The 23,777-nt window shown below is 47.8% G+C and overlaps 1 protein-coding gene across 1 annotated transcript in view; it reads right to left on the bottom strand.

Moving 5' to 3' along the window:
* Positions 1–23,777, bottom strand: part of LOC140369345 (choline O-acetyltransferase-like) — a 34,616-nt gene that overhangs the window by 1,653 nt on the left and 9,186 nt on the right. Inside the window, exons 3-13 of the mRNA XM_072456645.1 lie at positions 20,720–20,838; positions 18,981–19,034; positions 18,175–18,349; positions 17,862–18,039; positions 16,975–17,147; positions 16,806–16,906; positions 16,276–16,404; positions 15,397–15,519; positions 2,205–2,346; positions 890–952; positions 684–821 (exon numbers count right to left, since the gene is read on the bottom strand). Coding sequence (XP_072312746.1) covers positions 684–821; positions 890–952; positions 2,205–2,346; positions 15,397–15,519; positions 16,276–16,404; positions 16,806–16,906; positions 16,975–17,147; positions 17,862–18,039; positions 18,175–18,349; positions 18,981–19,034; positions 20,720–20,838 — 1,395 coding nt within the window. The remainder of the gene's footprint in view (positions 1–683; positions 822–889; positions 953–2,204; positions 2,347–15,396; positions 15,520–16,275; positions 16,405–16,805; positions 16,907–16,974; positions 17,148–17,861; positions 18,040–18,174; positions 18,350–18,980; positions 19,035–20,719; positions 20,839–23,777) is intronic.

The following is a 23,777-nucleotide window of genomic DNA, read 5'->3' on the forward strand; positions in this document are numbered from 1 at the left end:
GACCCCAGAGTAACCCCAGAGTAACCACCAGAGTAACACCAGAGTAACCCCAGAGTGACCCCAGAGTAACCCCAGAGTAACCACCAGAGTAACACCAGAGCAGCCCCAGAGTAACCCCAGAGTGACCCCAGAGTGACCCCAGAGTGACCCCAGAGTGACCCGAGAATAACCCCAGAGTAACCCCAGAATAACCCCAGACCAACCCCAGACCAACCCCAGAGCAGCCCTAGAGTAACCACCAGAGTAACACCAGAGTAACCCCAGAGTGACCCCAGAGTAACCCCAGAGTAACCCCAGAGTAACCCCAGAGTGACCCCAGAGTGACCCCAGAGTAACCCCAGAGTAACCCCAGAGTGACCCCAGAGTGACCCGAGAATAACCCCAGAGTAACCCCAGAATAACCCCAGACCAACCCCAGACCAACCCCAGAGCAGCCCTAGAGTAACCACCAGAGTAACACCAGAGTAACCCCAGAGTGACCCCAGAGTAACCCCAGAGTAACCCCAGAGTAACCCCAGAGTGACCCCAGAGTGACCCCAGAGTAACCCCAGAGTAACCCCAGAGTAACACCAGAATAGCCCTAGAGTAACCCCAGAGTAACCCCAGAGTAACCCCAGAGTAACCCCAGAGTGACCCCAGAGTGACCCCAGAGTGACCCCATGACCCTCAGCGGGGGCGAGTACCTGGCTGGTGGAGAGGATGAACTGGTTGCTGCTCACGTAGCTCTGGTCGCAGAAGATCTCGGGTTTCTCCATCTTCAGGTCTCTGGAGAGCTTCAGCAGAGCCAGGAGGTGATTGTCGATGCCGTTCCCTGTGATGGCCTGAAAGAGCGTTTTTGGGAAGGTTAGAGCGCCCCCTACAGTCACGTGGGTGTTTCAGCGTCGCTCACCGCTATCGTGTAGTCGGTCTGAGCGCGTATGGCCTCCTTCAGCTTCTGCATCTTCTCCGCATCCTGCAAGAGAACGTCAAATACTGTCAAACTACTTCTCTTGAACATAGATTAGCTTTACTGGTTAAATGAAGCTAATGTATTTATTTATCAACCTTATTTAACCAGTTATAAAGATCAAAACCTGGGCCAAAAACCGTAAAGAATATATTGTTTTTTTAATCTGAATGGACAAGAATATAAAGTTTTTAATGCGGCGTGCAAATTTAAAAAAGGGAAAAATCACAAATCAGCGAATGAAGTGCAAAATCCCTTAAATTCGAGGTAAAACGAGTTGGATTTTGAGTATATTCAAGAGGCTGTGTCTTCTGCATTTGAGCGACACGAGCCACAAATGAGTTGCCCAATGAGAACAAATGTATTTTCTTTTTTTTAATTATTTTTCCAAAAACACAACACGATCAGAGAGCAAATCACAAAACAAAAATACAAACATCAACTACACATTTAAACCAGGATGCGAAAACAAATGTATTTTTAATGGGAGAGTTAGCGTTAGCCTCAGGGTTAGCGTTAGCCTCAGCGTTAGCCCCAAAACCTCACAAACCATGAAAAAAAACACTTGAGCGCACGTGAGTAACGCCTGAGCGGAGTTAGCAACCGTTACCGCACATTGTAGAGTTTAGCTTTGTTCGTATGACATAGCAATTAGCGCCCAAATTAGCACAAACGCTACAAAATCGCAACAAAAACGCAGCGGGCCACAATATTCAGAATTTAAAAAGTTTGTTTTGTTTCACCAAGCGCCACAAATTTGATATCACCGTATTTTCCGGACTATAAGTCGCACCTTTTGTCATAGTTTTGTTGCGACTTATATACTTATATTTATACTTATATTCTTATACTCCAGTGCTTATATATGTTTTATTTCTTCTCTATTATGCATTTTTTGCCTGGTGCGACTTATACTCCGGAAAATACGTTAATTATTGAACTTTATAAGATGGAAAATAGAAGAATAGAAAATCGATGGTAAATGTGACAAACATTAAAAACAACCTGCGCTAGCTAAAAACAAATTAGCTAACGCCTTAAATCAAGCTAACCTATTTTTCATCACACATTTAAACGCACTAGTTCTTAGTTTATTGCACTTCACGAGCATTTAGCGCTCTGGTTATTGCTTGGGAAAGGACCCAGAAGCCTCGGCGCCGGCACCAGACCGGACCCCGCGGGGCCCGTGCACCTGCTCCGCACCCGTCAGAGTCTATTTCGCGGCTAATGGAGCTCAGAGCGAGCGGGGGAGGCTCACGTGTGCAGGTGGTTTGTCCCGGGTCATGGCCTGGACAAACGCCAGCGCCTGCCTCGTGGCCGATCGGATGTTGTCCACTCGTCCTTCTCTGAAACGCCGGACGGACGCGCTCTCGTACGTGGGCACCAGGCGGCGGTTGCACCTGGAACGGGTCAAACGGGACGGGTCTGGGTCACATGTCGAGGACAACGTGTCTTTAAATGGTCAAAATGCGGTGGTTTTGACCCGGTTTGTGGTTCATATCTCTGGAATCTACATGAAACAAAGACTCTTCTCTGTCTCTGAATTACAGGGAGAATCTGTGAACCTCTAAAATGATTTTTTTAAATGTCTTTGGGCATTTTATATTGGTCTGGTCAAGGGCCCTGAAATAGTTTTTTTTTTTACATGAAATTCTAGAAAATAAACCCACCTATAGTTTGATATGCGTTAGCGTAAGAGAGTTAAGATTAATATATGATCAGGAAATAACACATAAGAGAGACAATAAAAAGTGTCTCATTATTACTGTTGTTGTTATTGTAATTACTATTATCATTATTATAGTTATATCTACACATATTTGTTTTCTTTCTTTATCTTTCTTTGCATAGGTTTTGTTTTTTAATGTGTAAAAAATAAATGGGAAAAAAAAGTCTTCAAATTCTGAACCTCTGGGTTACAGGGCACGTGCTCTACCACTGAGCCACTGCTTTTTTCTGAATTTAGTTTGTTTTTGTCACATGTTGGTGGAAAAAACAGCTTTTTAAAATATGTTTAATATTTTGTTTGTTTATAATTTAAGGCTGTAAATGATTAGTGAATGTGGTTTTATTGCATGTTCTCATGTGTAAAAGGCGAGTGCTCACGTGTAAAAGGCGAGTGCTCAGGTGTAAAAGGCGAGTGCTCATGTGTAAAAGGCGAGTGCTCAGGTGTAAAAGGCGAGTGCTCATGTGTAAAAGGCGAGTGCTCAGGTGTAAAAGGCGAGTGCTCACGTGTAAAAGGCGAGTGCTCAGGTGTAAAAGGCGAGTGCTCACGTGTAAAAGGCGAGTGCTCATGTGTAAAAGGCGAGTGCTCAGGTGTAAAAGGCGAGTGCTCAGGTGTAAAAGGCGAGTGCTCACGTGTAAAAGGCGAGTGCTCAGGTGTAAAAGGCGAGTGCTCACGTGTAAAAGGCGAGTGCTCAGGTGTAAAAGGCGAGTGCTCACGTGTAAAAGGCGAGTGCTCAGGTGTAAAAGGCGAGTGCTCAGGTGTAAAAGGCGAGTGCTCAGGTGTAAAAGGCGAGTGCTCAGGTGTAAAAGGCGAGTTGTTCTCACGTGTAAAAGGCGAGTGCTCACGTGTAAAAGGCGAGTGCTCATGTGTAAAAGGCGAGTGCTCAGGTGTAAAAGGCGAGTGCTCATGTGTAAAAGGCGAGTGCTCATGTGTAAAAGGCGAGTGCTCAGGTGTAAAAGGCGAGTGCTCACGTGTAAAAGGCGAGTGCTCAGGTGTAAAAGGCGAGTGCTCATGTGTAAAAGGCGAGTGCTCAGGTGTAAAAGGCGAGTGCTCACGTGTAAAAGGCGAGTGCTCAGGTGTAAAAGGCGAGTGCTCATGTGTAAAAGGCGAGTGCTCAGGTGTAAAAGGCGAGTGCTCATGTGTAAAAGGCGAGTGCTCAGGTGTAAAAGGCGAGTGCTCATGTGTAAAAGGCGAGTGCTCACGTGTAAAAGGCGAGTGCTCATGTGTAAAAGGCGAGTGCTCAGGTGTAAAAGGCGAGTGCTCATGTGTAAAAGGCGAGTGCTCATGTGTAAAAGGCGAGTGCTCATGTGTAAAAGGCGAGTGCTCTCGTGTAAAAGGCGAGTGCTCAGGTGTAAAAGGCGAGTGCTCAGGTGTAAAAGGCGAGTGCTCATGTGTAAAAGGCGAGTGCTCAGGTGTAAAAGGCGAGTGCTCAGGTGTAAAAGGCGAGTGCTCACGTGTAAAAGGCGAGTGCTCAGGTGTAAAAGGCGAGTGCTCATGTGTAAAAGGCGAGTGCTCAGGTGTAAAAGGCGAGTGCTCAGGTGTAAAAGGCGAGTGCTCATGTGTAAAAGGCGAGTGCTCAGGTGTAAAAGGCGAGTGCTCAGGTGTAAAAGGCGAGTGCTCACGTGTAAAAGGCGAGTGCTCAGGTGTAAAAGGCGAGTGCTCATGTGTAAAAGGCGAGTGCTCAGGTGTAAAAGGCGAGTGCTCACGTGTAAAAGGCGAGTGCTCATGTGTAAAAGGCGAGTGCTCAGGTGTAAAAGGCGAGTGCTCATGTGTAAAAGGCGAGTGCTCAGGTGTAAAAGGCGAGTGCTCATGTGTAAAAGGCGAGTGCTCAGGTGTAAAAGGCGGGTGCTCAGGTGTAAAAGGCGAGTGCTCAGGTGTAAAAGGCGAGTGCTCAGGTGTAAAAGGCGAGTTGTTCTCACGTGTAAAAGGCGAGTGCTCACGTGTAAAAGGCGAGTGCTCATGTGTAAAAGGCGAGTGCTCAGGTGTAAAAGGCGAGTGCTCATGTGTAAAAGGCGAGTGCTCATGTGTAAAAGGCGAGTGCTCAGGTGTAAAAGGCGAGTGCTCACGTGTAAAAGGCGAGTGCTCAGGTGTAAAAGGCGAGTGCTCATGTGTAAAAGGCGAGTGCTCAGGTGTAAAAGGCGAGTGCTCACGTGTAAAAGGCGAGTGCTCAGGTGTAAAAGGCGAGTGCTCATGTGTAAAAGGCGAGTGCTCAGGTGTAAAAGGCGAGTGCTCATGTGTAAAAGGCGAGTGCTCAGGTGTAAAAGGTGAGTGCTCATGTGTAAAAGGCGAGTGCTCACGTGTAAAAGGCGAGTGCTCATGTGTAAAAGGCGAGTGCTCAGGTGTAAAAGGCGAGTGCTCATGTGTAAAAGGCGAGTGCTCATGTGTAAAAGGCGAGTGCTCATGTGTAAAAGGCGAGTGCTCTCGTGTAAAAGGCGAGTGCTCAGGTGTAAAAGGCGAGTGCTCAGGTGTAAAAGGCGAGTGCTCATGTGTAAAAGGCGAGTGCTCAGGTGTAAAAGGCGAGTGCTCAGGTGTAAAAGGCGAGTGCTCAGGTGTAAAAGGCGAGTGCTCAGGTGTAAAAGGCGAGTTGTTCTCACGTGTAAAAGGCGAGTGCTCAGGTGTAAAAGGCGAGTGCTCATGTGTAAAAGGCGAGTGCTCAGGTGTAAAAGGCGAGTGCTCATGTGTAAAAGGCGAGTGCTCAGGTGTAAAAGGCGAGTGCTCAGGTGTAAAAGGCGAGTTGTTCTCACGTGTAAAAGGCGAGTGCTCAGGTGTAAAAGGCGAGTGCTCATGTGTAAAAGGCGAGTGCTCAGGTGTAAAAGGCGAGTGCTCAGGTGTAAAAGGCGAGTGCTCAGGTGTAAAAGGCGAGTGCTCACGTGTAAAAGGCGAGTGCTCAGGTGTAAAAGGCGAGTGCTCAGGTGTAAAAGGCGAGTGCTCAGGTGTAAAAGGCGAGTGCTCAGGTGTAAAAGGCGAGTGCTCATGTGTAAAAGGCGAGTGCTCATGTGTAAAAGGCGAGTGCTCAGGTGTAAAAGGCGAGTGCTCATGTGTAAAAGGCGAGTGCTCAGGTGTAAAAGGCGAGTGCTCACGTGTAAAAGGCGAGTGCTCACGTGTAAAAGGCGAGTGCTCAGGTGTAAAAGGCGAGTGCTCACGTGTAAAAGGCGAGTGCTCACGTGTAAAAGGCGAGTGCTCAGGTGTAAAAGGCGAGTGCTCAGGTGTAAAAGGCGAGTGCTCATGTGTAAAAGGCGAGTGCTCAGGTGTAAAAGGCGAGTGCTCACGTGTAAAAGGCGAGTGCTCAGGTGTAAAAGGCGAGTGCTCAGGTGTAAAAGGCGAGTGCTCAGGTGTAAAAGGCGAGTGCTCAGGTGTAAAAGGCGAGTTGTTCTCACGTGTAAAAGGCGAGTGCTCATGTGTAAAAGGCGAGTGCTCACGTGTAAAAGGCGAGTGCTCATGTGTAAAAGGCGAGTGCTCAGGTGTAAAAGGCGAGTGCTCATGTGTAAAAGGCGAGTGCTCATGTGTAAAAGGCGAGTGCTCAGGTGTAAAAGGCGAGTGCTCACGTGTAAAAGGCGAGTGCTCAGGTGTAAAAGGCGAGTGCTCATGTGTAAAAGGCGAGTGCTCAGGTGTAAAAGGCGAGTGCTCACGTGTAAAAGGCGAGTGCTCAGGTGTAAAAGGCGAGTGCTCATGTGTAAAAGGCGAGTGCTCAGGTGTAAAAGGCGAGTGCTCATGTGTAAAAGGCGAGTGCTCAGGTGTAAAAGGCGAGTGCTCAGGTGTAAAAGGCGAGTGCTCAGGTGTAAAAGGCGAGTGCTCAGGTGTAAAAGGCGAGTGCTCACGTGTAAAAGGCGAGTGCTCAGGTGTAAAAGGCGAGTGCTCAGGTGTAAAAGGCGAGTGCTCAGGTGTAAAAGGCGAGTGCTCAGGTGTAAAAGGCGAGTGCTCAGGTGTAAAAGGCGAGTGCTCATGTGTAAAAGGCGAGTGCTCAGGTGTAAAAGGCGAGTGCTCAGGTGTAAAAGGCGAGTGCTCATGTGTAAAAGGCGAGTGCTCACGTGTAAAAGGCGAGTGCTCATGTGTAAAAGGCGAGTGCTCAGGTGTAAAAGGCGAGTGCTCATGTGTAAAAGGCGAGTGCTCATGTGTAAAAGGCGAGTGCTCATGTGTAAAAGGCGAGTGCTCACGTGTAAAAGGCGAGTGCTCAGGTGTAAAAGGCGAGTGCTCAGGTGTAAAAGGCGAGTGCTCATGTGTAAAAGGCGAGTGCTCAGGTGTAAAAGGCGAGTGCTCAGGTGTAAAAGGCGAGTGCTCAGGTGTAAAAGGCGAGTGCTCAGGTGTAAAAGGCGAGTTGTTCTCACGTGTAAAAGGCGAGTGCTCAGGTGTAAAAGGCGAGTGCTCATGTGTAAAAGGCGAGTGCTCAGGTGTAAAAGGCCAGTGCTCAGGTGTAAAAGGCGAGTGCTCATGTGTAAAAGGCGAGTGCTCAGGTGTAAAAGGCGAGTGCTCAGGTGTAAAAGGCGAGTTGTTCTCACGTGTAAAAGGCGAGTGCTCATGTGTAAAAGGCGAGTGCTCATGTGTAAAAGGCGAGTGCTCACGTGTAAAAGGCGAGTGCTCAGGTGTAAAAGGCGAGTGCTCAGGTGTAAAAGGCGAGTGCTCATGTGTAAAAGGCGAGTGCTCAGGTGTAAAAGGCGAGTGCTCAGGTGTAAAAGGCGAGTGCTCATGTGTAAAAGGCGAGTGCTCAGGTGTAAAAGGCGAGTGCTCAGGTGTAAAAGGCGAGTGCTCACGTGTAAAAGGCGAGTGCTCAGGTGTAAAAGGCGAGTGCTCATGTGTAAAAGGCGAGTGCTCAGGTGTAAAAGGCGAGTGCTCACGTGTAAAAGGCGAGTGCTCATGTGTAAAAGGCGAGTGCTCAGGTGTAAAAGGCGAGTGCTCATGTGTAAAAGGCGAGTGCTCAGGTGTAAAAGGCGAGTGCTCATGTGTAAAAGGCGAGTGCTCAGGTGTAAAAGGCGGGTGCTCAGGTGTAAAAGGCGAGTGCTCAGGTGTAAAAGGCGAGTGCTCAGGTGTAAAAGGCGAGTGCTCATGTGTAAAAGGCGAGTGCTCAGGTGTAAAAGGCGGGTGCTCAGGTGTAAAAGGCGAGTGCTCAGGTGTAAAAGGCGAGTGCTCAGGTGTAAAAGGCGAGTTGTTCTCACGTGTAAAAGGCGAGTGCTCACGTGTAAAAGGCGAGTGCTCATGTGTAAAAGGCGAGTGCTCAGGTGTAAAAGGCGAGTGCTCATGTGTAAAAGGCGAGTGCTCATGTGTAAAAGGCGAGTGCTCAGGTGTAAAAGGCGAGTGCTCACGTGTAAAAGGCGAGTGCTCAGGTGTAAAAGGCGAGTGCTCATGTGTAAAAGGCGAGTGCTCAGGTGTAAAAGGCGAGTGCTCACGTGTAAAAGGCGAGTGCTCAGGTGTAAAAGGCGAGTGCTCATGTGTAAAAGGCGAGTGCTCAGGTGTAAAAGGCGAGTGCTCATGTGTAAAAGGCGAGTGCTCAGGTGTAAAAGGCGAGTGCTCATGTGTAAAAGGCGAGTGCTCACGTGTAAAAGGCGAGTGCTCATGTGTAAAAGGCGAGTGCTCAGGTGTAAAAGGCGAGTGCTCATGTGTAAAAGGCGAGTGCTCATGTGTAAAAGGCGAGTGCTCATGTGTAAAAGGCGAGTGCTCTCGTGTAAAAGGCGAGTGCTCAGGTGTAAAAGGCGAGTGCTCAGGTGTAAAAGGCGAGTGCTCATGTGTAAAAGGCGAGTGCTCAGGTGTAAAAGGCGAGTGCTCAGGTGTAAAAGGCGAGTTGTTCTCACGTGTAAAAGGCGAGTGCTCAGGTGTAAAAGGCGAGTGCTCATGTGTAAAAGGCGAGTGCTCAGGTGTAAAAGGCGAGTGCTCATGTGTAAAAGGCGAGTGCTCAGGTGTAAAAGGCGAGTGCTCAGGTGTAAAAGGCGAGTTGTTCTCACGTGTAAAAGGCGAGTGCTCAGGTGTAAAAGGCGAGTGCTCATGTGTAAAAGGCGAGTGCTCAGGTGTAAAAGGCGAGTGCTCATGTGTAAAAAGCGAGTGCTCAGGTGTAAAAGGCGAGTGCTCAGGTGTAAAAGGCGAGTGCTCAGGTGTAAAAGGCGAGTGCTCACGTGTAAAAGGCGAGTGCTCAGGTGTAAAAGGCGAGTGCTCAGGTGTAAAAGGCGAGTGCTCAGGTGTAAAAGGCGAGTGCTCAGGTGTAAAAGGCGAGTGCTCATGTGTAAAAGGCGAGTGCTCATGTGTAAAAGGCGAGTGCTCAGGTGTAAAAGGCGAGTGCTCATGTGTAAAAGGCGAGTGCTCAGGTGTAAAAGGCGAGTGCTCACGTGTAAAAGGCGAGTGCTCACGTGTAAAAGGCGAGTGCTCAGGTGTAAAAGGCGAGTGCTCACGTGTAAAAGGCGAGTGCTCACGTGTAAAAGGCGAGTGCTCAGGTGTAAAAGGCGAGTGCTCAGGTGTAAAAGGCGAGTGCTCATGTGTAAAAGGCGAGTGCTCAGGTGTAAAAGGCGAGTGCTCACGTGTAAAAGGCGAGTGCTCAGGTGTAAAAGGCGAGTGCTCAGGTGTAAAAGGCGAGTGCTCAGGTGTAAAAGGCGAGTGCTCAGGTGTAAAAGGCGAGTTGTTCTCACGTGTAAAAGGCGAGTGCTCATGTGTAAAAGGCGAGTGCTCACGTGTAAAAGGCGAGTGCTCATGTGTAAAAGGCGAGTGCTCAGGTGTAAAAGGCGAGTGCTCATGTGTAAAAGGCGAGTGCTCATGTGTAAAAGGCGAGTGCTCAGGTGTAAAAGGCGAGTGCTCACGTGTAAAAGGCGAGTGCTCAGGTGTAAAAGGCGAGTGCTCATGTGTAAAAGGCGAGTGCTCAGGTGTAAAAGGCGAGTGCTCACGTGTAAAAGGCGAGTGCTCAGGTGTAAAAGGCGAGTGCTCATGTGTAAAAGGCGAGTGCTCAGGTGTAAAAGGCGAGTGCTCATGTGTAAAAGGCGAGTGCTCAGGTGTAAAAGGCGAGTGCTCAGGTGTAAAAGGCGAGTGCTCAGGTGTAAAAGGCGAGTGCTCAGGTGTAAAAGGCGAGTGCTCACGTGTAAAAGGCGAGTGCTCAGGTGTAAAAGGCGAGTGCTCAGGTGTAAAAGGCGAGTGCTCAGGTGTAAAAGGCGAGTGCTCAGGTGTAAAAGGCGAGTGCTCAGGTGTAAAAGGCGAGTGCTCATGTGTAAAAGGCGAGTGCTCAGGTGTAAAAGGCGAGTGCTCAGGTGTAAAAGGCGAGTGCTCATGTGTAAAAGGCGAGTGCTCACGTGTAAAAGGCGAGTGCTCATGTGTAAAAGGCGAGTGCTCAGGTGTAAAAGGCGAGTGCTCATGTGTAAAAGGCGAGTGCTCATGTGTAAAAGGCGAGTGCTCATGTGTAAAAGGCGAGTGCTCACGTGTAAAAGGCGAGTGCTCAGGTGTAAAAGGCGAGTGCTCAGGTGTAAAAGGCGAGTGCTCATGTGTAAAAGGCGAGTGCTCAGGTGTAAAAGGCGAGTGCTCAGGTGTAAAAGGCGAGTGCTCAGGTGTAAAAGGCGAGTGCTCAGGTGTAAAAGGCGAGTTGTTCTCACGTGTAAAAGGCGAGTGCTCAGGTGTAAAAGGCGAGTGCTCATGTGTAAAAGGCGAGTGCTCAGGTGTAAAAGGCGAGTGCTCAGGTGTAAAAGGCGAGTGCTCATGTGTAAAAGGCGAGTGCTCAGGTGTAAAAGGCGAGTGCTCAGGTGTAAAAGGCGAGTTGTCTCACGTGTAAAAGGCGAGTGCTCAGGTGTAAAAGGCGAGTGCTCATGTGTAAAAGGCGAGTGCTCAGGTGTAAAAGGCGAGTGCTCATGTGTAAAAGGCGAGTGCTCAGGTGTAAAAGGCGAGTGCTCATGTGTAAAAGGCGAGTGCTCAGGTGTAAAAGGCGAGTGCTCAGGTGTAAAAGGCGAGTGCTCAGGTGTAAAAGGCGAGTGCTCATGTGTAAAAGGCGAGTGCTCATGTGTAAAAGGCGAGTGCTCACGTGTAAAAGGCGAGTGCTCATGTGTAAAAGGCGAGTGCTCAGGTGTAAAAGGCGAGTGCTCATGTGTAAAAGGCGAGTGCTCATGTGTAAAAGGCGAGTGCTCAGGTGTAAAAGGCGAGTGCTCACGTGTAAAAGGCGAGTGCTCAGGTGTAAAAGGCGAGTGCTCATGTGTAAAAGGCGAGTGCTCAGGTGTAAAAGGCGAGTGCTCACGTGTAAAAGGCGAGTGCTCAGGTGTAAAAGGCGAGTGCTCAGGTGTAAAAGGCGAGTGCTCACGTGTAAAAGGCGAGTGCTCAGGTGTAAAAGGCGAGTGCTCATGTGTAAAAGGCGAGTGCTCAGGTGTAAAAGGCGAGTGCTCATGTGTAAAAGGCGAGTGCTCAGGTGTAAAAGGCGAGTGCTCATGTGTAAAAGGCGAGTGCTCACGTGTAAAAGGCGAGTGCTCATGTGTAAAAGGCGAGTGCTCAGGTGTAAAAGGCGAGTGCTCATGTGTAAAAGGCGAGTGCTCATGTGTAAAAGGCGAGTGCTCATGTGTAAAAGGCGAGTGCTCTCGTGTAAAAGGCGAGTGCTCAGGTGTAAAAGGCGAGTGCTCAGGTGTAAAAGGCGAGTGCTCATGTGTAAAAGGCGAGTGCTCAGGTGTAAAAGGCGAGTGCTCAGGTGTAAAAGGCGAGTTGTTCTCACGTGTAAAAGGCGAGTGCTCAGGTGTAAAAGGCGAGTGCTCATGTGTAAAAGGCGAGTGCTCAGGTGTAAAAGGCGAGTGCTCATGTGTAAAAGGCGAGTGCTCAGGTGTAAAAGGCGAGTGCTCAGGTGTAAAAGGCGAGTTGTTCTCACGTGTAAAAGGCGAGTGCTCAGGTGTAAAAGGCGAGTGCTCATGTGTAAAAGGCGAGTGCTCAGGTGTAAAAGGCGAGTGCTCATGTGTAAAAGGCGAGTGCTCAGGTGTAAAAGGCGAGTGCTCAGGTGTAAAAGGCGAGTGCTCAGGTGTAAAAGGCGAGTGCTCACGTGTAAAAGGCGAGTGCTCAGGTGTAAAAGGCGAGTGCTCAGGTGTAAAAGGCGAGTGCTCAGGTGTAAAAGGCGAGTGCTCAGGTGTAAAAGGCGAGTGCTCATGTGTAAAAGGCGAGTGCTCATGTGTAAAAGGCGAGTGCTCAGGTGTAAAAGGCGAGTGCTCATGTGTAAAAGGCGAGTGCTCAGGTGTAAAAGGCGAGTGCTCAGGTGTAAAAGGCGAGTGCTCACGTGTAAAAGGCGAGTGCTCACGTGTAAAAGGCGAGTGCTCAGGTGTAAAAGGCGAGTGCTCACGTGTAAAAGGCGAGTGCTCACGTGTAAAAGGCGAGTGCTCAGGTGTAAAAGGCGAGTGCTCAGGTGTAAAAGGCGAGTGCTCATGTGTAAAAGGCGAGTGCTCAGGTGTAAAAGGCGAGTGCTCACGTGTAAAAGGCGAGTGCTCAGGTGTAAAAGGCGAGTGCTCAGGTGTAAAAGGCGAGTGCTCAGGTGTAAAAGGCGAGTGCTCAGGTGTAAAAGGCGAGTTGTTCTCACGTGTAAAAGGCGAGTGCTCATGTGTAAAAGGCGAGTGCTCACGTGTAAAAGGCGAGTGCTCATGTGTAAAAGGCGAGTGCTCAGGTGTAAAAGGCGAGTGCTCATGTGTAAAAGGCGAGTGCTCATGTGTAAAAGGCGAGTGCTCAGGTGTAAAAGGCGAGTGCTCACGTGTAAAAGGCGAGTGCTCAGGTGTAAAAGGCGAGTGCTCATGTGTAAAAGGCGAGTGCTCAGGTGTAAAAGGCGAGTGCTCACGTGTAAAAGGCGAGTGCTCAGGTGTAAAAGGCGAGTGCTCATGTGTAAAAGGCGAGTGCTCAGGTGTAAAAGGCGAGTGCTCATGTGTAAAAGGCGAGTGCTCAGGTGTAAAAGGCGAGTGCTCAGGTGTAAAAGGCGAGTGCTCAGGTGTAAAAGGCGAGTGCTCAGGTGTAAAAGGCGAGTGCTCACGTGTAAAAGGCGAGTGCTCAGGTGTAAAAGGCGAGTGCTCAGGTGTAAAAGGCGAGTGCTCAGGTGTAAAAGGCGAGTGCTCAGGTGTAAAAGGCGAGTGCTCAGGTGTAAAAGGCGAGTGCTCATGTGTAAAAGGCGAGTGCTCAGGTGTAAAAGGCGAGTGCTCAGGTGTAAAAGGCGAGTGCTCATGTGTAAAAGGCGAGTGCTCACGTGTAAAAGGCGAGTGCTCATGTGTAAAAGGCGAGTGCTCAGGTGTAAAAGGCGAGTGCTCATGTGTAAAAGGCGAGTGCTCATGTGTAAAAGGCGAGTGCTCATGTGTAAAAGGCGAGTGCTCACGTGTAAAAGGCGAGTGCTCAGGTGTAAAAGGCGAGTGCTCAGGTGTAAAAGGCGAGTGCTCATGTGTAAAAGGCGAGTGCTCAGGTGTAAAAGGCGAGTGCTCAGGTGTAAAAGGCGAGTGCTCAGGTGTAAAAGGCGAGTGCTCAGGTGTAAAAGGCGAGTTGTTCTCACGTGTAAAAGGCGAGTGCTCAGGTGTAAAAGGCGAGTGCTCATGTGTAAAAGGCGAGTGCTCAGGTGTAAAAGGCGAGTGCTCAGGTGTAAAAGGCGAGTGCTCATGTGTAAAAGGCGAGTGCTCAGGTGTAAAAGGCGAGTGCTCAGGTGTAAAAGGCGAGTTGTTCTCACGTGTAAAAGGCGAGTGCTCAGGTGTAAAAGGCGAGTGCTCATGTGTAAAAGGCGAGTGCTCAGGTGTAAAAGGCGAGTGCTCATGTGTAAAAGGCGAGTGCTCAGGTGTAAAAGGCGAGTGCTCAGGTGTAAAAGGCGAGTGCTCAGGTGTAAAAGGCGAGTGCTCACGTGTAAAAGGCGAGTGCTCAGGTGTAAAAGGCGAGTGCTCACGTGTAAAAGGCGAGTGCTCATGTGTAAAAGGCGAGTGCTCATGTGTAAAAGGCGAGTGCTCAGGTGTAAAAGGCGAGTGCTCATGTGTAAAAGGCGAGTGCTCAGGTGTAAAAGGCGAGTGCTCACGTGTAAAAGGCGAGTGCTCATGTGTAAAAGGCGAGTGCTCAGGTGTAAAAGGCGAGTGCTCACGTGTAAAAGGCGAGTGCTCATGTGTAAAAGGCGAGTGCTCAGGTGTAAAAGGCGAGTGCTCATGTGTAAAAGGCGAGTGCTCAGGTGTAAAAGGCGAGTGCTCAGGTGTAAAAGGCGAGTGCTCAGGTGTAAAAGGCGAGTGCTCATGTGTAAAAGGCGAGTGCTCATGTGTAAAAGGCGAGTGCTCACGTGTAAAAGGCGAGTGCTCACGTGTAAAAGGCGAGTGCTCATGTGTAAAAGGCGAGTGCTCAGGTGTAAAAGGCGAGTGCTCATGTGTAAAAGGCGAGTGCTCAGGTGTAAAAGGCGAGTGCTCATGTGTAAAAGGCGAGTTGTTCTCATGTGTAAAAGGCGAGTGCTCACGTGTAAAAGGCGAGTGCTCACGTGTAAAAGGCGAGTGCTCACGTGTAAAAGGCGAGTGCTCAGGTGTAAAAGGCGAGTGCTCACGTGTAAAAGGCGAGTGCTCACGTGTAAAAGGCGAGTGCTCACGTGTAAAAGGCGAGTGCTCAGGTGTAAAAGGCGAGTGCTCATGTGTAAAAGGCGAGTGCTCAGGTGTAAAAGGCGAGTGCTCAGGTGTAAAAGGCGAGTGCTCAGGTGTAAAAGGCGAGTGCTCATGTGTAAAAGGCGAGTGCTCATGTGTAAAAGGCGAGTGCTCAGGTGTAAAAGGCGAGTGCTCATGTGTAAAAGGCGAGTGCTCACGTGTAAAAGGCGAGTGCTCACGTGTAAAAGGCGAGTGCTCATGTGTAAAAGGCGAGTGCTCAGGTGTAAAAGGCGAGTGCTCATGTGTAAAAGGCGAGTGCTCAGGTGTAAAAGGCGAGTGCTCATGTGTAAAAGGCGAGTTGTTCTCATGTGTAAAAGGCGAGTGCTCACGTGTAAAAGGCGAGTGCTCAGGTGTAAAAGGCGAGTGCTCAGGTGTAAAAGGCGAGTGCTCACGTGTAAAAGGCGAGTGCTCAGGTGTAAAAGGCGAGTGCTCATGTGTAAAAGGCGAGTGCTCACGTGTAAAAGGCGAGTGCTCAGGTGTAAAAGGCGAGTGCTCAGGTGTAAAAGGCGAGTGCTCATGTGTAAAAGGCGAGTGCTCAGGTGTAAAAGGCGAGTGCTCAGGTGTAAAAGGCGAGTGCTCAGGTGTAAAAGGCGAGTGCTCAGGTGTAAAAGGCGAGTGCTCAGGTGTAAAAGGCGAGTGCTCAGGTGTAAAAGGCGAGTGCTCACGTGTAAAAGGCGAGTGCTCAGGTGTAAAAGGCGAGTGCTCATGTGTAAAAGGCGAGTGCTCAGGTGTAAAAGGCGAGTGCTCAGGTGTAAAAGGCGAGTGCTCAGGTGTAAAAGGCGAGTGCTCACGTGTAAAAGGCGAGTGCTCAGGTGTAAAAGGCGAGTGCTCAGGTGTAAAAGGCGAGTGCTCAGGTGTAAAAGGCGAGTGCTCATGTGTAAAAGGCGAGTGCTCACGTGTAAAAGGCGAGTGCTCAGGTGTAAAAGGCGAGTGCTCAGGTGTAAAAGGCGAGTGCTCACGTGTAAAAGGCGAGTGCTCACGTGTAAAAGGCGAGTGCTCACGTGTAAAAGGCGAGTGCTCAGGTGTAAAAGGCGAGTGCTCATGTGTAAAAGGCGAGTGCTCAGGTGTAAAAGGCGAGTGCTCAGGTGTAAAAGGCGAGTGCTCAGGTGTAAAAGGCGAGTGCTCAGGTGTAAAAGGCGAGTGCTCAGGTGTAAAAGGCGAGTGCTCACGTGTAAAAGGCGAGTTGTAAGGCCACTTGGATGTAGGCGTCTGGACTCATCTTCTGCTTCTTGATGAACTCTTTTCCGTAAGCGCTGAAAGTGAAAACGTCCATGTCCAGATTCTTAACCAATCTGCAACAAGCAAGAAAACCAAATATAAAGAATGAGTTTGATGTTTGAGCTTCAGAACAATGTCTCTGGTGGAAATAAAACTATGTGAATAGTTGGGAACATTTCTCTTGTTTATGGGACAAAAACTACAGTTTAATCGTGTTGCTTGATTATAAATGACTTTAAATGTGCCCATTTGTTCGACGGTTTGTGTAAAGTTCATAATTGTACTTCCTGGTTGGACGTGAGCACAGATAAGACATAAGTAGAGGTGATGCCACAGCCGTTACCATAGCAACCAGACTGTAAACAAGAGCCAAACTCCACATAAATGACACAACAGTTCTGATCTGACACAATAACACCATAAAACACCTTTATTTAGTCCAACCAGGGTTTAAACTGTCTCTGTGTCGCACACTGATGACATCACAGAGGGATTCAGCTCCACTTCCTGTCTTTTTAAACGCTTTTGTTCAACATTTCTTCACAAACTGCAACTTAACGGAAGTAAAACTATGATAAATATTGACCACAGGTTCTGCACCATTAAACTAAGTGAGAATTAGAAAAACAAGAGAAGCTTTAATATGACATTTTAGACATTTTTAAGTTAGTATTTTATTTCCTTTGAAACAAATCACTCAAATTCAACCACTTCAGTTTAAGTCATCTGTGCGTGTTCAGTTCAACTACTACTCGACTACAAAAATAGTATGAGCAGTAAAAGTACTTCTAAAGTAAAGTAAAAGTACTTGTGAAGTAAAGTAAACTTACTTGTTTATTCTGGTGGCTGAGGCCGAGATGAACCCGAGAACTTGAGGTGAAACGTTCCACATGAGTCGTTTGGGAACAGGAAGAGTTTTACCACTGACCGCTGTGGACATCTTCGACGGACTCCCAATGCTGGACACAGGAAGGACATCTTTAGACCAAGACTGGACCGGGACTAAACCAGGTCTAAACCAGGTCTAAACCAGTACTAAACTAAGACTAAACCAGGACTAAACCAAGACTAAACCAAGACTAAACCAGGACTAAACCAGGACTTAACCAGAACTAAACCAGAACTAAACTGAGACTAAACCAAGACTAAACCAGGACTAAACCAGGATTAAACCAGGACTAAACAAGACTAAACCAGGATTAAACCAGGACTAAACAAGACTAAACCAAAACTAAACCAGGACTAAACCAGGACTAAACCAGGACTAAACAAGACTAAACCAAGACTAAACCAGGACTAAACCAAGACCTCATGTGGTGTCGTCATGACGACCAGATGAACGTGTGGATCTGTCACTCACATGTATTTGAGGAGGAACTCGGAGCACTGAACCAGGACGATCCCTTCAAATGGAGAGTGTTCACACACCACTCCACAGACGCCGTTCAGACCCACCACACACTGAAACACCGACACGTTTGAGCGAGAGCAGGGTGGGACATGAGGCAGATTCACCATCCTCTGTTTACCTGCATGGACTTGTCGTACCAGCGGTTGGCGCCGTTGCGCTCGGCTCCTCCCCCGTGAAGCATCGTGGCCGCTCGGCTGGAGTCGCTCTGGTCTAAAGGGCTGCACGGCTCATCCAGGCAAACCAGGCACAAGCTGGACTCAAGCAGGTCCAAGGAGGCCCGGTTCACTGGGTCTGAGGGAGAGAGGGAGACCGGGTTAGACCGGGACTGGACCGGGACTGAACCGGGACTGAAACCGGACCTGTGCTTTTCTTGTCCTTGTTTGGTCCTGTTCTAGTTCTTGTTTAGTCCTGTTCTAGTCCTTGTTTAGTCCTGTTCTAGTCCTTGTTTAGTCCTGTTCTAGTCCTTGTTTAGCCCTGTTCTAGTCCTTGTTTGGCCCTGTTCTAGACCTTGTTTAGTCCTGTTCTAGTCCTTGTTTAGTCCTGTTCTAGTCCTTGTTTGGCCCTGTTCTAGACCTTGTTTGGCCCTGTTCTAGACCTTGTTTAGTCCTGTTCTAGTCCTTGTTTGGCCCTGTTCTAGACCTTGTTTAGTCCTGTTCTAGTCCTTGTTTGGCCCTGTTCTAGACCTTGTTTAGTCCTGTTCTAGTCCTTGTTTGGCCCTGTTCTAGTCCTTGTTTGGCCCTGTTCTAGTCCTTGTTTGGCCCTGTTCTAGTCCTTGTTTGGCCCTGTTCTAGTCCTTGTTTGGCCCTGTTCTAGACCTTGTTTAGTCCTGTTCTAGTCCTTGTTTGGCCCTGTTCTAGTCCTTGTTTGGCCCTGTTCTAGTCCTTGTTTAGTCCTGTTCTAGTCCTTGTTTGGCCCTGTTCTAGTCCTTGTTTGGCCCTGTTCTAGTCCTTGTTTAGTCCTGTTCTAGTCCTTGTTTGGCCCTGTTCTGGTGTAAAACAAACGCACCTTTGACCAGCGCCTCTCTGGCCTGAGCCCACTCGTTCCTGCCGTCGGACGTCAGCAGGCCTACAGGGGGCGCTCTCTCCTTTGGGTTTTCTGCCATCTTCATGACTTTGTCCAGCTGTGAAAAGATCTCTGCGTCCGTCATGGCTTCACCGTTGACAAGCGTCTCCAGAACAAAAAACTGGGGAGAATAAAGAGGTCATTACGTTACCCGGCAATTCCATTTTGACAGTAATTGTTGTATTTGAAACTCTTTGAACTTTCTCTTGTTCAGTTTAAGTCTGGTTTGAACAAATGAAAGCAGTCGGGTTGGTACCTGGTTCTTGCAGGCCACGATCATGTGCTCGGGTCCGGCACAGTCCACTTTGACCGAGAGCGAGTCCGAGTTTGGTGCTGGAAACCTGTAGGAGCTGAAGAGGCGTCTGTACTGCTGCATGCACATGGGGGTCCCGGCCAGCTGCCCACGCGCCACGTCCACGGGCAGGTCGTTTCTGTGAGACCGGGTTTAGACTGGGTTTAGACCGGGTTTAGACCAGGGTGAGACCAGGCTGAGAGCAGGGTTTATACCAGTGTGAGACCAGGGTGAGACCAGGGTTTAAACTGGGTTTAGACCGGGTTTAGACCAGGGTGAGACCAGGTTGAGAACAGGGTTTAGACCGGGTTTAGACCGGGTTTAGACCGGGTTTAGACCGGGTTTAGACCAGGGTTTGGACCAGGTTTAGACCTGGTTTAGACTGGGTTTAGACAAGGTTTGGATCAGGGTTTAGACCGTCTTTAGACCATCTTTAGACCTTCTTTAGACCAGTGTGAGACCAGGGTTTGGACCGGGTTCAGACTGGGTTTAGACCGGGTTTGGATCAGGGTTTAGACTGTCTTTAGACCAGTGTGAGACCAATGTGAGAGCAGGGTTTAGACCAGTGAGAGAGCAGGGTTAGACCAGGTTTAGACCGGGTTTAGACCTGGTTTAGACCCGGTTTACTGTGTAACGTATCAATTCTTAAGGGAGAGAAAAACTACGGGGCGAGGACCTTAGACTGGTAATAATCCTGTCGTGTTTCCTCCAATCAAACCAAAGCTAATATAATGTGTGCTTTGTGTTCTCAGAGGTCATGATGAACTCACGCGTCGATGCGAGTCTTGTAGTCCAGCACGCCGCGGATGATGCGCGTCGCAAACCTGAGGACCACGGGAAAAGTATGACTCACAGGAAGAACATTCACTGAAGAGCGGCGTTTCCTTCACACAACATGTCAGTCTCAGGATGCACATTATCAGTATTATTATTATTATTATTATTATTAATTCATTTTTTTATTATTTATTTTATTTTATGTATTTTAATTTTTTTATTAATATATTGTTGTTGTTTTGCCTCATTTTTGTCCATGTGGCTCAAGTTCACGTTCGGTTTCCATTTTTCCCACATAAAGTAGTTTCTCCGTTGTAGCTAGCTTGTTTGCCAACAGCGGGGGAGGTAAAGGACGCTTCAACTTGCCCACAACTCATTATCCTCAAAAAACAGACTCAGAAACGTTTCATTTAGACGTATTTAGCATCAGCGGTCGATTAAACATCACGCAGCTGTAGACGTTTAGCAGTGTTTTTACTGTTTTTTTTGTTGCGCTTTGAGTGTTTTACAGGAGCAGATTTGACATTCTTGCTATAATGCTTGATGCTTGATAGACACTGAAGGACGTTACACTGTGAGACGAGCAGATGGATGGTTTGTACCTTCAGCAGAAAAGTGACGCAGTGCACCTTTAATGTCATCTGTCCCATATATATATAAATAGCCGTGCGGCGACCTCGGAGCTCGCCATAATCGTGTTAGAGCTCGCCAGATAAGATGCTCCTGTCAAAGTGCGGCAGCTCGTTTGTCTCAGGGGGGTTATTAACTTAAGAATCCGATCGATAAAGACCAGGAGGAGGAGCGCGAGAGGAACCGGGAACTGGACCAGGACTAACCGGGACTAACGGGGAACTGGACCAGGACTAACCGGGAAAACTTGACTAGGACTAACCAGGAACTGGACCATGACTAAAAGAGAACTGGACCAGGACTACCCGGGATAACTGGACCAGAACTTACCGGGAACTGGACCAGGACTAACTGGGAACTGGACCAGGACTAACAGGGAACTGGACCAGAACTAACCGGGAAAACTGGACCAGGACTAACCGGGAACTGGACCAGAACTAACCGGGAAAACTGGACCAGGACTAACCGGGAACTGGACCAGGACTAACCGGGAACTGGACCAGGACTAACTGGGAACTGGACCAGGACTAACTGGGAACTGGACCAGGACTAACAGGGAACTGGACCAGAACTAACCGGGAAAACTGGACCAGGACTAACCGGGAAAACTGGACCAGGACTAACCGGGAACTAGACCAGGACTAACTGGGTGGGATTTGTCAGAGGTGGGAGGAGCCCTGCAGCTTGTCAGCTCGTAATTCCGTCCTGGACATCTTTAAAACGATAAGATGCGGCGGTAAAAAGTTGCACTGTGTAACTTTTCCAGCCCGTCGTTTCCTTGTTTCCATAGAGATGCTCACAGTGCAGCAGATTAAACGCATTTGTCTTTTGCAGTTATTTAATTACAGGTGTTTCCGATTATAAAATACTGTACATTGAATAGTCAAAAAAAGTTGTTTCTTTGTGTAAATTCTGCATAAACTTTGACTGGAATGAGTGTCCCTGGTGTGATGTCACTTCCTGTACGAGTGTCCCTTGTGTGATGTCACTTCCTGTCATGTTCTACAGATTTGTCCACGTTTTCTGCACAAATGCCTGCTCGACTACACGAAAACTATGATGTATGTGTATGACAGGTACAGACAGTGTGTGGGACGCTGACCTGAGCGCGTCCTTCAGGTCTCTGAAGTTCTGCTTGGGGAACACCATGGCCGGGCTGGAGTTGACGGGCAGAGCCAGACGGTTGTTCAGGTACATGTCCTCCAGCCAGTAATCGTACACCTGAAGAACAGACCAGATCACAATCACCACAGAGGGAAAGCAACGTGTGTTTTTCCTTCTGCGCCGCATTCTTCTCCTTCTCCTCCTCCTTCTCCTGCTTTAGACCTGCTTTAGTCCTGGTTTAGTCCTGTTTTAGTCCTGGTCTAGTCCTGCTTTAGACTTGCTTTAGTCCTGTTTTAGTCCTGTTTTAGTCCTGTTTTAGTCCTGTTTTAGTCCTGCTTTAGTCCTGTTTTAGTCCTGTTTTAGTCCTGCTTTAGTCCTGTTTTAGTCCTGTTTTAGTCCTGTTTTAGTCCTGTTTTAGTCCTGCTTTAGTCCTGGTCTAGTCCTGGTTTAGTCCTGCTTTAGTCCTGCTTTAGTCCTGCTTTAGTCCTGCTTTAGTCCCGCTTTAGTCCTGGTCTAGTCCTGCTTTAGTCCTGGTTTAGTCCTGGTCTAGTCCTGGTTGAGACCTGGTTTAATCCTGCTTTAGTCCTGGTCTGGTCAAGCTTTAGTCCTGGTCTAGTCCTGCTTTAGTACTGCTTTAGTCCAGGTCTGGTCCTGCTTTAGTCCTGGTCTAGTCCTGCTTTAGACCTGGTTTAGTCCTGCTTTAGTCCAGGTCTAGTCCTGCTTTAGTCCTGGTCTAGTCCTGCTTTAATCCTGCTTTAGTCCTGGTCTAGTCCTGCTTTAATCCTGCTTTAGTCCTGGTCTAGACCTGCTTTAGTCTTGCTTTAGTCCTGGTCTATACCCCGGTGTTCTGAGGCCACTACACTCTCTCTGCTTTCTTCTCTTCGCTCTGATTATGTGGGCTGCTGGATCTCTGTCTGAACCTGGCGTTATCTCCGGCCCGACCTGCACCGCTCCCGCTCCGGCCCCGCATGTGGGCACCAGACTGAAGCCCATGTGGGTGGAGGCGGAGTCTGGGTGGAGGCGGAGTGGGCAGTGATGGATCAGAGCTGGACTGACCCGGAGCGAGACGCAGACGCCGTCGTAAATCTCTCTGAAAACACGCTGTCAAAACTGAGACAAACGAACAAACAACTGGCGCTCGGACTTCACACTTTCGAGCTGTGGGTGAATTTAGGGTCAAGAAGGACGATTATTTTAGTGGTCAAACGATTTTTTTATACTGTTTATTGAGACTTTTTAAAGGTTTTTGGGCAAATAAAGGTTGAAATATGGTGAATATATTCAAATAAAGTCTGAAAATGTGTATTATTTTGGACATTTTGGTTGGATCATGTTGCTGTCCATGTTATAAAAGGTTATTATTATTATTATTTTATTATATCATCTTCATCATCCTCCTCATCATCATCTTCCTCATCCTCATCCTCCTCAACATCATCATCATCCTCCTCCTCAACCTCCTCCTCATCCTCCTCCTCAGCATCATCATCATCCTCATTCTCATCGAACTCCTCATTCTCCTCATCCTCCTCATCATTATCATCCTCATCGTCATCTTCATCATCATCATTATCCTCCTCATCCTCCTCATCATTATCATCCTCATCATCATCATCCTAATCATCCTCATCATCATAATTATCATCCTCATCATCATACTCCTCATCCTCCTCATCATCATTATCCTCCTCATCCTCATTATCATCATTATCCTCCTCATCCTCATTATCATCATTATCCTCCTCATCCTCATCATCATACTCCTCATCCTCCTCATCATCATTATCCTCCTCATCCTCCTCATCATCATTATCCTCCTCATCCTCATTATCATCATTATCCTCCTCATCCTCATCATCATACTCCTCATTCTCCTCATCATTATCATCCTCATCATCATCATCCTAATCATCATCATCATTATCATCATTATCCTCCTCATCCTCCTCATCATTATCATCATCATCATAATTATCATCCTCATCATCATACTCCTCATCCTCCTCATCATCATTATCCTCCTCATCCTCATTATCATCATTATCCTCCTCATCCTCATTATCATCATTATCCTCCTCATCCTCATCATCATACTCCTCATCCTCCTCATCATCATTATCCTCCTCATCCTCCTCATCATCATTATCCTCCTCATCCTCATTATCATCATTATCCTCCTCATCCTCATCATCATCATTATCCTCCTCATCCTCCTCATCATCATTATCCTCCTCATCCTCATCATCATACTCCTCATTCTCCTCATCCTCCTCATCATTCTCCTCATTCTCCTCATCCTCCTCATCATTATCATCCTCATCATCATCATTATCCTCCTCATCCTCCTCATCATTATCATCCTCATCATCATCCTCATCATCATACTCCTCATCATTATCATCCACATCATCATCATATAATTATCATCCTCATCATCATACTCCTCATCCTCCTCATCATCATTATCCTCCTCATCATCATTATCCTCCTCATCCTCATTATCATCATTATAATCATTATGAAATTTCCCCATGTGGGACAATAAAGGAATATCTTATCTTATTATCGTCATTATCATCATTATCCTCCTCATCCTCATTATCATCATTATCCTCCTAATCATCATTATCCTCCTCATCCTCATTATCATCATTATCATCATTATCCTCCTCATCCTCATTATCATCATTATCCTCCTCATCATCATTATCCTCCTCATCCTCATTATCATCATTATCCTCCTCTTCCTCATTATCATCATTATCCTCCTCATCATCATTATCCTCCTCATCCTCATTATCATCATTATCATCATTATCCTCCTCATCATCATTATCCTCCTCATCCTCATTATCATCATTATCATTATCCTCCTCATCATCATTATCCTCCTCATCATCGTTATCCTCCTCATCCTCATTATCATCATTATCATTATCCTCCTCATCATCGTTATCCTCCTCATCCTCATTATCATCATTATCCTCCTCATCATCATTATCCTCCTCATCCTCATCATCATCATCATCCTCCTCCTCATTTTACAGCCTGTATAC

The sequence above is a fragment of the Eucyclogobius newberryi genome, unplaced genomic scaffold (genome assembly GCF_026437365.1).
Source record: "Eucyclogobius newberryi isolate DKJ021-1_F unplaced genomic scaffold, fEucNew1.0.hap1 SCAF_20, whole genome shotgun sequence".
In the NCBI taxonomy this organism is placed as follows: domain Eukaryota; kingdom Metazoa; phylum Chordata; class Actinopteri; order Gobiiformes; family Gobiidae; genus Eucyclogobius; species Eucyclogobius newberryi.